This window comes from Dipodomys spectabilis, unplaced genomic scaffold, assembly GCF_019054845.1.
Source record: "Dipodomys spectabilis isolate Male_0828 unplaced genomic scaffold, ASM1905484v1 ptg000096l, whole genome shotgun sequence".
In the NCBI taxonomy this organism is placed as follows: Eukaryota; Metazoa; Chordata; class Mammalia; order Rodentia; family Heteromyidae; genus Dipodomys; species Dipodomys spectabilis.
Window position 1 is genome coordinate 14,397,638 of NW_024870773.1, and position 16,287 is coordinate 14,413,924.

General features: G+C 42.0%; 1 protein-coding gene across 2 annotated transcripts in view; it reads left to right on the forward strand.

The window, feature by feature from the left end:
- Window positions 1-7,432: 7,432 nt before the first annotated feature.
- Trdmt1 (tRNA aspartic acid methyltransferase 1) overlaps window positions 7,433-16,287 on the forward strand; it is a 41,824-nt gene continuing 32,969 nt past the window's right edge. For both annotated transcript variants that reach the window (XM_042686298.1, XM_042686299.1), the window contains exon 1: window positions 7,433-7,555. In XM_042686298.1, the coding sequence (XP_042542232.1) occupies window positions 7,492-7,555 (64 nt within the window). In that variant the 5' untranslated portion in view covers window positions 7,433-7,491. The remainder of the gene's footprint in view (window positions 7,556-16,287) is intronic.

Below are 16,287 nucleotides of genomic sequence, written 5' to 3' on the forward strand. Positions count from 1 at the left end.
ATATATATGCATATACTATCTAATAATTAATTAGATAGTATATACATCTGTCCATGTATAACTAAAAGTTTTATCTATGTAAATGTATTCATGTATGTGTGTATATTAAGAATAGACAGTTTTTCTTTTTCTTTTTTGTCAGTTGTGGGGCTTGAACTCTGGGCTTGGGCGCTGTCCTTCAGCTCTTCAGCTCTTCAGCTCAAGGCGAGCGCTCTACTGCTTGAGCCACAGCGCCACTTCTGGTTTCTAGAGGTTTATTGGAGATAAGAGTCTCGCGGACTTTCCTGCCCCTGCTGGCTTTGAACCTCGATCCTCAGATCTCAGCCTCCTGAGTAGCTAGGATTACAGGCGTGAGCCACCAGCACCCAGCTAGACAGTTTTTCTTTCTAGCAAGCATTGTATGTTTCATAGGAGAATTGAATAATATGGGCAAGATTTATATTAATCCATCTTATTCCAAGGGCCATTTTCCTTGCACTGTATTGAATGATCTGCAGGAGTGACCTGGCAGATAATGTATGGATGTTAGTAATTAGTCTCTAATATTGTTTCTGCTCTACGAAGCAATATAAAGTCTGACATCTGAACCTTATAACACACATTGTTATGTCGGTTGAGGTTGGCTTCACAGCCTGCCAAAGCTGCCCTCAGTGTTCAGGCCAGATCTGTTTTAGTTTAGATCCCTGGCTTCGCTTCTTTGAAAAGGCTTGGGGCAACTGAGCCAATTTAGAACATCTTCTACTATATTTTGGTGTAGGCAGCCATGGAAAGGCCCCTCAGGGAGTCTGAGTTGAGTTTCCCTCAGTTGTGGAATCAGCTAAGATATGCCAGCTTGTGTGTGTGTGCATGCCTGTGCACACGCATGTGTGTGCGAGTGTGTGTGTGTGCCCGTGCACACGCACATGTGTGCTGTTTTTTGTTTTTGTGTTGGTCATGAGGCTTGAACTTGGAGGTTGGGCACTATCCCTGAGCTTTTGCGTTCAAGGATAGTGTTCTACCATTTGAGCCACAGCTCTACTTCTGGCTCTGTGTGTGTGTGTGTGTGCACACACGCGTGAGAGAGAGACAGAGACAGACAGAGACAGAGACAGGGACAGACAGAGACAGAGGGAAGAGAGATTAATTGGAGATAAGAATCTCATGGACTTTCTTGTCCAGATTGGCTTTGAACTGCAGTCCATAGATCTCAGCCTCCTGAGTAGCTAGGATTACAGGTGTGAGCCACCATTGCCCTGCCTTTGCCAGCTTTCTGTATCTCCATATCTTTGCCTCTAAAACTGAGGTGGGATGGAATCCGTGATTTGTAATCTAGGTCTTCCAGTGCTATTTAGAGACGGCCATGCAACTGGGTGAGGGTAGAGGTGTGATCTGGCATGGTTCCAGGCCTACTACCACCACCCTTTAGCAACGTTCAGAGGGTTTGTGTGTTTGTGTGTACGTGCACTGCCCACATGTACTGATCTACTTCTCTGTCTCGCTCTGCACTGATTCTAAATGAGAACTCGTTTGAAAGACAGGCTCTGTCTCTAAAAATAGTTTCAGAAACACTGGACCAAATAGCACTTAAGTTTCCTTTTAGCTCTAATTTTCTTGGAGCTTGTAAAAGTGGCTTTAAAGAGAGAATCCTACTACCTTTAATTTAACTAAATCATAATCTTTAAAGTGTTTTTGCAAAACACTTCACCATTAAAATTTCAGAAATAACAATGGAGTCAAATCAATGTCAAAATTCCCAAATGAGGACACATTGTCAGACACCTTGGAACTTTCTTATGTCTTTTTTTTTCTTTTCCAGCAGAAACTATAATGAATTTTCCTCTTGACTTTAACTTTTTAAATTTTTTCTGTCCTTGTCTCCTTCTGAGGTATGAGATCATATCATTTGTAGTTGCAATTCACTAGAATACCAAAAAGTATTGCTCTGGAAAGAGGCCAGGAAGGCCCATTTTCTGTCTGTCCTTTTTTTTCCTGGGAAGTTTGTCATCTTGTCTTTGACTCCATATTTTATGGGATACATATTAAATGTGTTGAATATGTGACTATTAAATAATTAAAGGATATCCTGATCCTGTTCCTTTAGGGATGGTCTAGCCATTAATCTAGAACAGGTGGGCCCAATGGAATCTTCTGTGATGATGAAAATATTCTGCATCTGTGCTAAGCCATAGGGTGAGCACTAGCCATGTGGGGCTACTAGGTATTTTTTATGTGTCCAATGGCACTGGTGAGCTAAATTTTTACCTTAACTAAATTAATTTAAATTCAAATCCTCAGCTTTGGCCAGTGGCTACTGAACTATACAGTATAACACTAGAAAAAAAGTCTTTTGTTTGGAGTTTGAACACAAAGCTTAGTGCTTCTTAGGTGGGTTCTGGGTCATACTTCCAGCTCTTTTTTTTTTTTTTTGTCCGGTCGTGGTCTGGGCCTGGGCACTGTCCCTCAGCTCTTCAGCTCAAGGCTAGTGCTCTACCACTTGAGCCACAGCGCCACTTCCGGGTTTTTTCTTTATGTGGTGCTGAGGAATCGAACCCTGGGCCTCAGGCATGCAAGGTAAGCGCTCTACCACTGAGCCAACTTCCCAGCCCCTCCAGCTCTTTCTTATTCAGTTGCTTTTCAAGTAAGGTCTCATGATTTGTTTTTGTTTTTGCTGGTCCTGGGGCTTGAACTCAAGGCCTGAGCGCTGTCCCTGAGCTTCTTTGTGCTCAATCACTTAATGATTCTTAGTGCTCTATCACTTAATGCTCTATCACTTGAGCCACAGCACAACTTCCTGCTTTTGCTTAGTTTATTGGAAATGAGAGTCTCATAGATTTTCCTGCCTAGGTTGGCTTCAAACCGAGATCCTCCAATCTCAGCTATCTGAGTAGCTAGGATTACAGGTGAGAGCCACTGGCATCTGGCTTCTTGTCTTTTGTTTGTTCGTTATTTTTTTTTTTTTTTCAGGGTGCTCACCTGGTCAGTGATCCTTTCATTTTGCTTTTAGGGCTGGTTTTGAACTTCAGTCCTCACATCTCAGCCTCCTGAATAGCTTAGATTACAGACATGAACCATACAACCTGGCAGTGGAAGGCAATTTTAAATATGCGAGAGTCCCTGAGTAGCAGATGAGCTCTGGGGACTTCTCCAACTCCAATTTCTTCTGAATATAATTTCATCTCCCAAGTATATTTTGTTTTAAATTTATTCCATATCATGACATTCTCATTTTCTATGCAATTCATAAAGACCATTCTCTTCCTGTCTAAAACCAGGACACAGATTTTTTTCATTACAGAAACTGGCAGAGCAGGGTATTCTCTCTTTGTGGGTGAGCCTGTAATAAGACTCCAAATTACATTGTGCTGGTAAATAAAATCCATGCAAACTCAATGATAATTTCCAAACATACTTTAAGCATTTAAAAGACTTTATTTTTATAAGACATTCTCAAGCAGAAGAGGAAAGAGGAAATGGTGTTAGATTCTAAGTTAGACAATGAATACTTCTGTCAATGAGAGTCTGCAATTATTAGTCTAATATACCTCTTGTAATTTCATGTACGTTAATTATTTCTGTTACTCTTTAGACTTCTGACTTTTGATAGTTAATTGGAGATAAGAGTCCCATGAACTTTCCTGCCTGAGCTGCCTTCAGATCTCAGATCTCAGCCTCCTAAGTAGCTAGGATTATAAGTGAGAGCCACTGGTGCTTAGCAATGCTCATTAGTACAAAAAAAAAAACCCTACAAATTGTTTTAGGTTTCTCTAATTAGAATGTAAGTAATACTCAATGTCATTGAGGCGAACTTATGGGAAATTATGTGACCAGAGAGCTATATTTTTTCCTTTAGAAATATTTAAGATTCCATTTGGAGAGAAAGGTAAACAATAAATATTTTCTTTCTCTATCTGCTCACCTTGCCTTCCTCCTCAGCTACTGCTTATTGTAGCATGACTGTCCACCCCACCCTATTCTCCCTCCAAATCACACAATTTATAATAATGACTGGTATAAATTTGAAGGTCTGGAAAAGAGTATATGTACATTTCTCTAAAGGAGCTTACCTCTTGGAAATACTTATAAATTACGATTAAAAAGAAAATTTCCTTTCTTTTTTCTCCCTTTCCTTCTCTCCCTCCCTTCCTTCCTCCTTCCCTCCCTCCCTCCCTCCCTCCCTCCCTTCCTCCCTTCCCTCCCTTCCTTCCTTCCTTCCTTCCTTCCTTCCTTCCTTCCTTCCTTCCTTCCTTCCTTCCTTCCTTCCTTCCTTCCCTTCCTTCTCTCCATCCTTCCTTTCTTTCCTTCTTTCTTTCTCTTGCCAGTATCAGGGCTTGAACTCAGGGCTCTCCTACAGCCCTGCTCTTTTGTTGGTTAGTTACAGAGTCTTGACATATTTCCCCAGGCTGGCTTCTAAAGGTTATCCTACCAGGTCTCTGAATCCTGAGTAGCTAGAAGCCATTAGCACCCAGCAAGTTTCCATTCTAAAATGATTGCAATGTCATAAGTTTTAGACAGGAAATGTCAAATGGTGCATAGGAGAGATGTGGTTCACATGAGGTTAAAATTGAGCTAGAAGGAATAGAAGGGATTTAGGTTTAGGAATGGGGTATCTGTGTCTCAGTAATGAGGGAAACCGAGGACTTGAGATGAAGCAAGGGTCTAGCAGTAAGGCTCCACTTGAAGAGTAAGCAGACAGGTAGAGTAGCAGTGCATTTGGGGAAGACTGAGCAGGTCAGTTTACGGCAAAGTTCAAGAAAGCTGGGTTTGAGAAACAAGCTGGGTATCAGTGGCTCACACCTGAAATGCTAGCTACTCAGGAGGCTGAGATCTGAGAATTGAGGTTCAAAGACAGCCGGGGCATGAGACTCTTATCTCCAATTAACTACTAACAAAGTCAGAAGTGGAGCTATGACTCAAGTGGTAGAGTACTACCCTTGAGCAAAAAAGCACAGGGACAGCTCTCTCTCTCTCTCTCTCTCTCTTTCTCTCTCTCTCTCTCAGGATGAGGATGGGCATTCCCTACCCCTACCCCAGATAAAAAGGGGAGGACAAAAGTTAGGAGAGAGAAGTATATTTGTGGCCACATCAGGAAGACTCTCAAGCATCAGAGTGAAAAATTTGTAATCAGCCTCTGTGCAGTTTAATTTATCCCTTTGTCTTGGGAGGCTGTATTTCATCCACTCTGCTGCCATAAGTGTATCTAATACCTTTCCCTCACAGGATAAGATAGTTATGTTTATTTTGATTTATAACACTAACAGTGAATAAACTCTAGAGTTATTTAATATATTGGTTTGCTGACTGTATGTAAATTGCCAGGACTATATAGCTCTTGTATATTTTATGTATCGATATTATTTATGTTACTGATATTGTATAATAAATATTAGAAACTTCTTCCATGAGTTATGCATTTATTCGTGTGTACATACCTTCCCTAAATTGGATTGATTTAAGAGTATATTTCTAATTGTTTATGTGTATTTTGATTTAAACAGAAAACTGGCAGGGAGCCAAGTCAGAGCATAGTTTTGCTAGCATGAATTCATCCCTGTGATTGTGGAGCTACAAAGCCCTCAGCTATATTGCTCTCTTTTCTTCCTCTTTATTTCACAGATGAGGAAACCCAGCTTACCTCAGTCACACAACCAGTTACTGACAATGCCAAGGCTGAAACCCAGTTCTCTGGTATTTTTCTACCATGAAACCTCTTCTCATCTGAAATAAGTGACCAATTAAAGCAAAACATTGAACGCCTGAGGCATATATGCTATTTAAAAAGTTAATTTCCAGACCACATGGAATATATTGTCAGTTCTATAATTCAGATACTGTACTTTACACTTGTTAACAGCATGGCATCCAAGTTTCTGATAGACCAGTAATTTTGATTATAGGCGGAACCTGCAAATTTCTCTTAACAAGAATTAACCGGTGGTAGTATTGAGAAATAGAAGGATGGAGGTGGCTCTATTTAGAGACACATCAGAGAGAGAAATATCAAAGGCCACAACTGTCTGCCAAAACAACGCATACATAGGCAGGGACATCTCTATGACCCTTCCCAGTTTGAAGGAGTTACAAGAAGATGAACTGATCATCACATTAAAATCAGGATTTTTTTTTATTATTCTGTCAATGTCTCTGTGGAGGGTATGGGATGGAATGGAAAGGAGCAGTGAACCAAGTGGGTGAAACTGGCCAAGTGAAGGGCAAAATGAATCATGGTTGAGATATGGGCCAGATGAAATACAGATGTGAAGACTCTCAGGATGGTCCACCATTAGGAAGTTTGAACTAAGGTCCAAGAAACAGACAATCAGTCAACAGGTTCCACACACACTAAAAGAAAACAGCCTGTCATCCAACTTCCCCCGAACACCATAGAGCCTTGTCCAAGCCCCATAGAGCAGTAACAGCCACACAGATACGATAAGCTCCCTTGCCTACCTGCCTATACTGTTCATTAATGCCTTCCTAATAAGTCTTTGCCTCTCCCCATTTTCCTGTGTTGGAAAATTCTTTTTTTCTTTTTTCTTTTTTTTTTTGGCTGGTTGTGGGGCCTGAACTCGGGGCCTGGGCACTGTCCCTCAGCTCTTCAGCTCAAGGCTAGCGCTCTACCACTTGAGCCACAGCGCCACTTCCGGCATTTTTCTTTTTTCTTATGTGGTGCTGAGGAATCGAACCCAGGGCCTCATGCATGCAAGGCAAGCGCTCTACCACTGAGCTACCTTCCCAGCCCCAAGGAAAATTCTTTTTCACTTGGCTGCAACGAACAAATGCTACAAGGACAGTCTTCACAGTGCAAACATTTCTTATTTTAGTTTTAAATGGCCCTTCTAACAATTTGGCCACTGGGCACCAAATCTAGGAGCCCCTAAGTGCTATTAATAGCACATAATACGTGTTAAAGGTGATTAACCCTAATATCGACCACAGCACACATACAACAATGACCACCCAGTCAGGGCCCTACTCTGATTATTTGTAAGTTCTGGGACTTGCTCTCAGAAGAAGCTGATGGGAGGGATTTCTCTCCCTCACACCACTGAGCCTATGGTATGATCTTAAGATTAGTGGAAGGAATGCTTGACTAGTTCACACTTTCAAAGGATCCACAAAGCTCCTCGCCTAAAAGAAAAAGATTTTTTTTTTTAACTTCTGAATTCTGATCAGTAATTCCCTTTGAAGTGAAAAGACCATTTCCCCCCTCTACTGAGTTTCCTGTTCTTCTCCCACCCAAGGCTTCCGAAAACTCCAAACAAGGGCGCAGCCGTTCACTCGGGAGTACTCATTATGTTCTGTCCTTTGTCCCGCTGCTGACCCCTGCCAGGCCCCAGGCCCCAAGGCGCCCTGCGGGGTCCAGAGCCAGCGCTACCGCAGGACCCGGGGGGAACCGAACAGCCGCGGAACCACAGGCCAAGGGAGCTGCGCGGAAGTGGGGAAGGGGGAACGAGGGACCGAGCCGCAGAGGCCTAGCGCCCAGGCTTCGGCGGCGACGGCGGCGGCCCGGGGATGGAGCCCCTGCGGGTCCTGGAGCTGTATAGCGGCATTGGCGGCATGCACCATGCGCTGAGAGGTGAGAGCTGACCCGGCTGACCGAGCTGACCAGTCCCGACGCTGGGATGGAGGCGGGGTGAGGTGGGGGAGGGCGAGGGGGCGGGACTCGGTTGTCATGGAAACCACTCGGGGCGGCGTCTCGGGGCCTGGGGTTAGGCGGAGGGGGCCCGGGGCGGGGGCCGGGGTGGGGTGGAGGGGGCGCCTGGGCGGGCCTGGCGTCTCCGCGGCCTGACAGTGAGGCGGGGGTTTGTGGGCCTGTGAAGTGTGACTAAAGCGGCCTGGACAAAGTTGGAGGGAGGGAAGAGCTCCTGGCCCAGCGCCAGGCCTCCCCTCCCCTCCCCCTTCCCCTTCCTCTTTCTAAGGTGCTGTCTGACCCTCAGAAGTTGGGGAGACAGTGCTTTACCCGAACGGAAGTGGCAGCGCGGGGCGGGGTGCGGGGAGGCGGGCGGAACTGGGTGATGGGTACAATTGTAGGTAAGAGCCTGTACCAGTCAATAGGGCTGCAGGGAAAACCTGAGTAAGTACTTGCAAAGAAACATCACCGTCTTCTTCAGTTAGAGGTCAGGGATCTGGGATCAAATGTGAGTTCAAGCTTGGCTGCACACTCCGACCCGGGGCTCATTCCTAATAACCCGTTTCCTGGTTTTAGGCTGTAAAACAATCCCCTCAGATATTCTATTGACAGGACTAAAATTAGAACGTGTTTAGTCGTGCTTGATACATTTGTAGACTCTGAAAAATAGATTATTATGACCTCTTTTACTTGGTGCCTTTAATTTCTTCATTGTTAAATTGCTAGTAAAAGATTCAGTTGGTAATACTGATTTAAAAATATTTATTAAGGGCTGGGAATGTGGCTTAGTGCCTAGCATGCACAAAGCCCTGGGTTCAGTTCCTCTGTACCACAGAAACAGAAAAAAACAAGAAATAGTGCCTCAAGTAGTATAGTGCTAGTCTTGAGCAAAACAACCTCAGAGACTGGCAAAAAAAATTCTTTTTTTCATTGAGAAAGAATATGTCATTTGCAGGAAATGGATAGACCTAGAACAAATCATGCTAAGTGATCTAAGCCAGGCTCATAGAGACAAAGGCCACGTTTCTCTCATATGTGAAGCTAAATCTACAATACAAATATGCACAAAAACATATACAGAGCTCAGCGCATTTACACACAAACTGACTAAAGGATGGTATACTTAGGGATGGAACCCAAAGGCATAACTCCTCTAAACAACTAATGGACTGTTTATCAAAATGAATGCCAGGAAGCACAGACATGATTTGGAAGGAGGGGGGGGCGCACATAAGTGGAAAGAGGAAGGGTGAGCATGTGTAGTCATTATATTCAATGTACACTATGTGAAAAATGAGATAGTAACTTGAGGGGAAAAAGGAGAGGAGAAAAATGGTCGAGAATGAAGGAAGGGGTGACATTGGCCATGAGGCATTGTACTCATAACCTGACTTATGGAATTGTAACTTCTTTGTATAACCGCTTAACAGTAATAAAAAATGAACATAGGAAAAATATTTATGGAGTGAGTTCTGCCTGTTCTGTGCCAAGCTGGACACTTGGGATACAAAATGACAAACTTTGAACGTGTATGTGTACATGCTAATGATTAAATTACCAAGACAACCAGAAAACAAACTTTCCAGCTTCTCTTTTTAGTACCAAGAGTAATCAGAAGTTGACAGTGTAGGATAGTGACACTATTTAATGAATTGAGCACTACTGATTTCAAGTGGTTATATAAAAAAAAAAGTACATTTAATTTCTTTCACGTGATAGATTTGCTCAGACAAAATGCATATTTTAGTGTCTCAAGTTTTCATTGTGAGACTGGGAATGATAGCTCATGCCTTATGATCCTAGTTTCTTGGGAGATAGAGATTAGAAAAAATGTGGTTTGAGGCCAGCAACAAAAGTTAGCAAGATCCTATCTCAATCAATAAGCCAGCTGTGGTGGTTCATATCTCTGTTTTCAGCTACATGGGAAAATGTAGATTAGGAGGATAGCAGTCTGAAGCTGGCTCTAAGCAAAAACCATAAAATGCTACCTGAAAAAATAAAGTGAAATACATGTGTAGGGGGGTGGGGAGGAAGGGAATGGCTTGAGCACAAGCCTAGAAAGTGTGAGGTCAGAGTTCAAACCCATGTACCATCAAAATTCTTTCATCCTTAGAAGCTTATGTGATGTGCTATTACATTGTTACAATAACTTATACAAATGTCTTAGAAAATTCAATATTAATATCTAACGTTGATATTACCTGGCTTGGCTCAGTAGAAAAAGACTGATAGATAATTATGTGGTTAGGAGGAGACTGGAAAGGGGAAATGAGGAAGGAAGCCACAGCAGAACATATACGTACATAGCTGGCCTACTAAGAAATTGTACAACTTAACTTTTTTTTTTTTTTTAAAGAGCTGCCCATAGCAAAACTTATACCCATAGCGTTTTGTAGAATAAGATCTGAAACTGCAAGTCCATATAAGGCAAGAATAAGCTTTCAAGAAGGGTTAACAGTAAATCAAAGAAGTCTCAGAATGGCAGGTCAAATGTAGATAAGATTTTTTTTTTTTGTCGGTCATGGAGCCTGAACTCTGGGCCTGGGCGCTGTCCCTGAACTCTTCAGCTCAAGGCTAGCACTCTACCACTTGAGTCACAGTGCCACTTCCAGCTTTTTCTGCTTATGTGGTGCTGAGGAATCGAACCCAGGGCTTCATGCTTGCAAGGCAAGCGCTCTACCACTGTGCCACCTTCCCAGCCCTAGATAGGATTTTTGTAGGTTGATTTTGCAGATTTCTTTGAAAAAAATATATTTTTGTAACAAATCTTTTTTGTTACAAATCTTTTTCGGTGAGTATCTGGGTCACTTCCCAGTGAGTGTCTGAGTATGTTTTATATAAAACTTTTTTGTTGTTGTTGTTGGTTCTGGGTCTTGAACTCTGGGCCTGGGCACTATCCCTCACCTCTTCAGCTCAAGGAGAGCGCTCTATCACTTGAGCCACAGCACCACTTCTGGTGGTTAATTGGAGATGAGTCTCATGGACTTTCCTGTCTGGGCTGGTTTTGAACTATGATCATCAGCTCTCAGCCTCCTGAGTAGCTAGGATTACAAGTGTGAGCCACCAACACTCGACTATATAAAACATTTTCATGTTACAAATTATAAGCATCAGCCAGAAAAATTGTAATGTAATCACATGGCTGGATCATATGTATACTTGTTAATTAAGTAATTTATATCTTTTAAGTTCTATATGTATGTGAATACGTAGCTTTCAACATGGGAACTTTAGTCATATTCCACTTACTTGGTGGTCTTTTTTTTGGGGGGGGGTCTGGTTGTGGGGCCTAAACTCTGGGCCTGGGTGCTGTCCCTCAGCTCTTCAGCTCAAGGCTAGTGCTCTACCACTTGAGCCACACCGCCACTTCCGGCTTTTTTCTTTTTGCTTATGTGGTGCTGAGGAATCAAACCCAGGGCCTCAGGCATGCAAGGCAAGCACTCTACCACTGAGCCACCTTCCCAGCCCCTTACTTGGTGGTCTTTAAAAGACTATAACGTTGTTTAATTTTTATATTTCTTTTGATATACCTTTTTTTTTTTTTTTTTTTTTGCTAGTCCTGGGAGTTGAACTCAGGGCCTGGGCACTGTCCCTGAGTTTCTTTTGCACAAGGCTAGCACTGTACTACTTGAGCCATAGCACCACTTCTGGACTTTTCTTTTTCTTTTTATGTGTTACTGAGGAATCGAACCCAAGGTTTCATGCATGCTAGCCAAACATTCTACCACTAAGCCACATTCCTAGCCCCCACTTTTGAGAATGTATCCAAACATTATCTATATTTATACTTGCTTTCATTTAGTTATTTCTCAATCTCATAACCAAAAGAAGTATTAAATTATTTTGTTCTGGGGCTGGGAAGGTGGCTCAGTGGTAGAGTGCTTGCCTCACATGCATGAGGCCCTGGGTTCGATTTCTCAGCACCACATAAAAAAAGCCGGAAGTGGCGCTGTGGCTCAAGTGGTAGAGTGCTAGCCTTGAGCTGAAGAGCTGAGGGACAGCTCTAGACAGGCCCAGAGTTCAAGCCCCACGACTAACAAAAAATAAATAAAATAAATTATTTGGTTCCATGATAAAAATAGGTTCCTTTGTCTGTTTGCATTGTACTAATTATAAATGTGGTACATTCTGCGAGCATGGTGGTCTTGGCACTTGGGCTAAGGAGGAAGAAGGATTGAGAGTTCAAAGGCAGCCAAGGCTCCATAGTGAGACCTGTCTTGAAAAAAAAGAAAACAAGCAAGCAAAAATACATTCAAGAGTCAGTAAATATTTATTACAGTATCCATTTTGTACTGACTGCCCGACAATAGCACATTAGTACTCTATTTAAGAAGTTTACAAGATAACTAAATTTCATAGGCTAGCCTAGGAACTTCAGTGTAGGTGTCTTCAAGGTGAAAAGTTTGACCTCTTATTAACCATCTACTTTAAGGTGAACCTTTAGGTAGATATTCTTGAACGTGTAAGTATAGGCTTATTAAACCTTTTTTTTTTTTTCTCTAACAAGTGGTATTCTTAGGAATAGAAACACAAAAAACTGAGAGCTGAATTTAGAAATCATAACTCACTCTTATGCACAATTAAGAGGCCCTTACTGGGTGCCTGGCTGTACTAGTTAACAACCATATTTAAGTACAAGGAGTACCTAGATGCAGGGAGCATGGTCTGGCTCTTTCAGATAGTTTAGTCTAATGAGAGACATGCTGCCCTTGGCAAAATGTGAACTAGACTATGAACAGAGCCTGCAGGACTAAGAGGCCTTAGTGGAAGAGGTCATGGCTGAGCCCAGTAAGTCTCGAGAGACCAATAATAATAAAAAATAAAAGAGATAGAGTTAGGGGTTGGGCAACATGAGGTGAGTCTCGATACCGTATACAGAATCAGGATTGGGAAATATGACGAACCAGATGCTACTTGTCACTTGGTGTTCTCTGAAGGAAAAGTGTATGTGTTTGAGTGTGGTGCCTGCAAGTTGGAAGAACACAGAGTACAGTGCCAAAAGAGAAGGGTGGACACAAGTACACAGGGACCAGATTGTGCTAAGGAGTTTGGATCGTATCAAGAATGTAGTGGTGAACTTTGAGAAGACTTTTGAGCCTTAGCTTTAAAACCTAGAAAAAGCCCCAGAGAGACCTATATGTACTAATTTACTAATGTATGTTAAGAAAAATGAGTATTTCATGCTGCTTTTTTTTTTTTTTTTTTGTTCATGGGGCTTGAACTCTGGGTGCTGTCCTTGAGCGCTTCAGCTCAAGGTGAACATTCTACCACTTGAGCCACAGCGCCACTTCTGGGGGGTAATTGGGAGTAAGAGTCTCATGGACTTTCCTGCCCAGGCTGGCTTTGAACCAAGATCTTCAGATCTCAGCCTCCTGAGTAGCTAGGATTATAGTCATGAGCCAGTGGCACACAGCTAATGCTGTTGTTGTTTTTTTTTAAATGCTTTTATTTTCCCATATTTTTATTAGCATCAAGTGGCTGCGCAAGTGGGTTTTATTTAAACACATTCATACAGTGTACTTTGATTAGACTCACCTCCTCCATCTTCCTTCATTTCCCTTACCTGCAAACTTCATTGCTCTGTCTTCCCACATGTGCAGAAAGTGTTTTCACCCACCTTCACCCTCTCCACTTTTGCTCTCTTCCTTCCATACCCCAGATAGGACGGTCTCACAATCTTATTCATTTTTTTAAAGTGTGTGTTAATTATTCACTGTGGTACTTGACATATGCATTTATAGCACTTCAATCAGACTGAGCCCCTCGCCACCACTCCCCCCGCCCTGCCCCCAGTTATGCTCTTATTCAGCAGCATTCAGTGATTTTGGTTATTGATGCTGTCATTTATTTTATTTTATTGGTGCCAGTCCTGGAGCTTGAACTCTGAGCCTGGGCACTGTCCCGTTAGTGTTTTTGTCCAAAGTTAACATTCTAACACTTGAGCTACTGCTTCACTACAATTTTTTGGTACTTATTTGAAGGTAAGAGTCTCACAGACTTTTTCACCTCTGCTGGCTTCAAACTACAATCCTCAGATCTCAGCCTCCTAAGTAGCTAGGATTATAGATGTGAGCCACTGATGTCCAGCAGTGCTGTAATTTTTAACTGACATTAGGCATTATATGTACTGGTATGTGTAGTTTATCATAAACATGTTTATTTAATATCTTTGAACGATCACATCTCTTTTCATGAGGTTTCTAAGATAGGGCTTTCTATAAGAAACAATCCCTATAAAGATTGACTTTTTCTTTTAATACACATGATTTGGAAATAAATGATCTCATCACTTTCCAGGTGAGTTTTCTCTTAATTGTTGTCAAAAGTTGATGGAAGGAGGAGTCTCTTAATTTCAGGGCAGTAAGTTATCTAAAAATACCAAATGCTATTTGTAAGAATTAGGGCTTATGAATTAATAATTACTCAAAGACAAGTTAAATGGAAATCTGAGAAGTTAAAGGAGTTACTTCTGCGGGGGTGTTGTTGGTAGGGTGCTTGATTAGCAGGCACAAGGCCTCGTAGTAGACCAAACAAGTGGTAATGACCCTGGATGGAGGACAGGCTGGCTCTACCTCCTTTGGGCTTATCATTCCAAGGATTGGTAGCAAGGTCAGGAAAGGCTTATCACTGCTGCTCTCTTGGGATTATATTTCAGTCCATTTTTATTTAGTATTTTTATAGCAAAGGTTAAAATCATCCACTTTTTGTCATTTGTGAAGATACTGTCCTCTTATATTACTCTAACATCTTTTGAAGATGTTTCTCCTGATCTGTCTCAAGACAAGTAGCTTATAACTCTGAACATTATCTCACTAGTCTCATTTCCTAAATTTAATAAAAATTAAAATCATCCCCATCATTAACTTATGTACTAAGTTATCTGTTAAATTTACCTGAAACATATTTCAGGTAAATGCCAAGTAGTGAATAGAAGTTTCAGTAATTGCTGAGTATCTTCATGTTGACAGCTATTTTATAGACTCTCAGTTTAATTATTAGCAGCATTTACTGCTGTAAAGCTGTTTTCCTGTGAGTTCCATTGATGAAGAGATTGAAGCTTAGAGATGATAAATGAGTTTCCCAAGGCTGCCCAGCTAGTGAGTGGCAGCAATTTTCCTCCCTCTGTTTTCTCCACTATCCAGTTGTGCTTCTATTCAGGACTGTTGCTGTGGAACCTAGTAACTGTGCTATACAGTATTGTAGCCACAAGACAGATGTATTTACATTTAAAATAGAGATGGAGTTCCTCAGTTGTACTGTTCACATGTTGCATGCTTAGTACTCATCTACAACGTGAGTGACAGCTGCCACATTGAGCAGCATAGATATAGAACATTTTTATCACTGCAGAAAGTCTTATTGGATGGAGCTACTGACGTGTCAGGTTGACAATTTCAACTACCTGTATATGGAAACAAATCATTTTAGAGATCAGTGCATGTCCCTGGAAGCTGAGTCCACTCAGATCCTCAGGACTGAGGGTCCTGGCAGTGTTGTTTAGTGTTCTGTAGCCCCTGGCCAAAATGAGAGAGGACGGGAGAAAGAGACTGAAATGGGGAGGGGAGGCAGTACTGGCTACCTTAGCACACCGACACTATGTTAAATGGACTTTCCTGGACACTAGAAAGATTTCTTGTGTCTTAACTTTCTTTCTCAAGGTCCTCCTCAAAACCTGTTGCCTCCTTGCCTCTCTATTTCTCTATATTTCACTGTGTTTTCATGCAAATCTTGTGTGCGTGTGTGCGCGCGCACGCGTGCGCGCATGCACCCGTGTCATGTGTCATGCTAACTCCCTTATTTGTGTGTGATCTATTTTTACATTTAATATTACTTTGACATATTTCTCTTCTGTATCAATTCTCCAGCACTCGTCTATCTTCTGGTAATTTGTTGAAAACAGTGTTTCAGTTTTGTAAGATCAGTGCCGAGACTGCCATCAGTTCACAGATGAGAGTCGCTGCCCAGCCATGTCTTCGTGGCCTCTAATGTTTACTCAGATGTTGATAACAGTAAAGTATGTCTTGACCCAAAACATTTTTATTTCATTGAATAGTAGCTGAACTTCTAAGGAGACTTTTTTGTTGTTGTTGTTAGTTGTGGGGCTTGGACTCTGAGCCTGGGCGCTGTCCCTGAGCTCTTCAGCTCAAGGCTAGTGGACTACCACTTGAGCCACAGTAACGCTTCCAGTTTTCTGGAGTCTCATGGACATTCCTGCCCGGGCAGGCTTTGAACAGCTATCCTCAGATCTCAGCCTCCTGAGTAGCTAGGATTACAGGCGTGAGCCACCAGCACCCGGCTCTAAGGAGACTTTTTAAGGAAATTGAATGGTCATTGCATAGTGTTTAAACTCATTTTATATTTTATTCATAGAAATATCATTAGTGAGTTTTGAAATGCAGAAAAAAATTAAGATCCAAGAAATGTACTTTGCTTTGCTAACAGCAGTAAAATATTTGATGCTTGCTTACTCACTTTATTTACCTACTTATTTTGCCTGTAGTACTGGGAGTTGAACCCAGGTCCTCCCTTGGTTCTACCACTTGATCCATACTCCTAGTCCTTTGCTACTGATACTAAATTCAGAATCGTTGCAGATATGTTTGTGTTTATCCTTCTATTCCTAATTAAGCTGACACTTGGAATGAAAGGAAATAGAAATTAGCTATACTCAACCAATT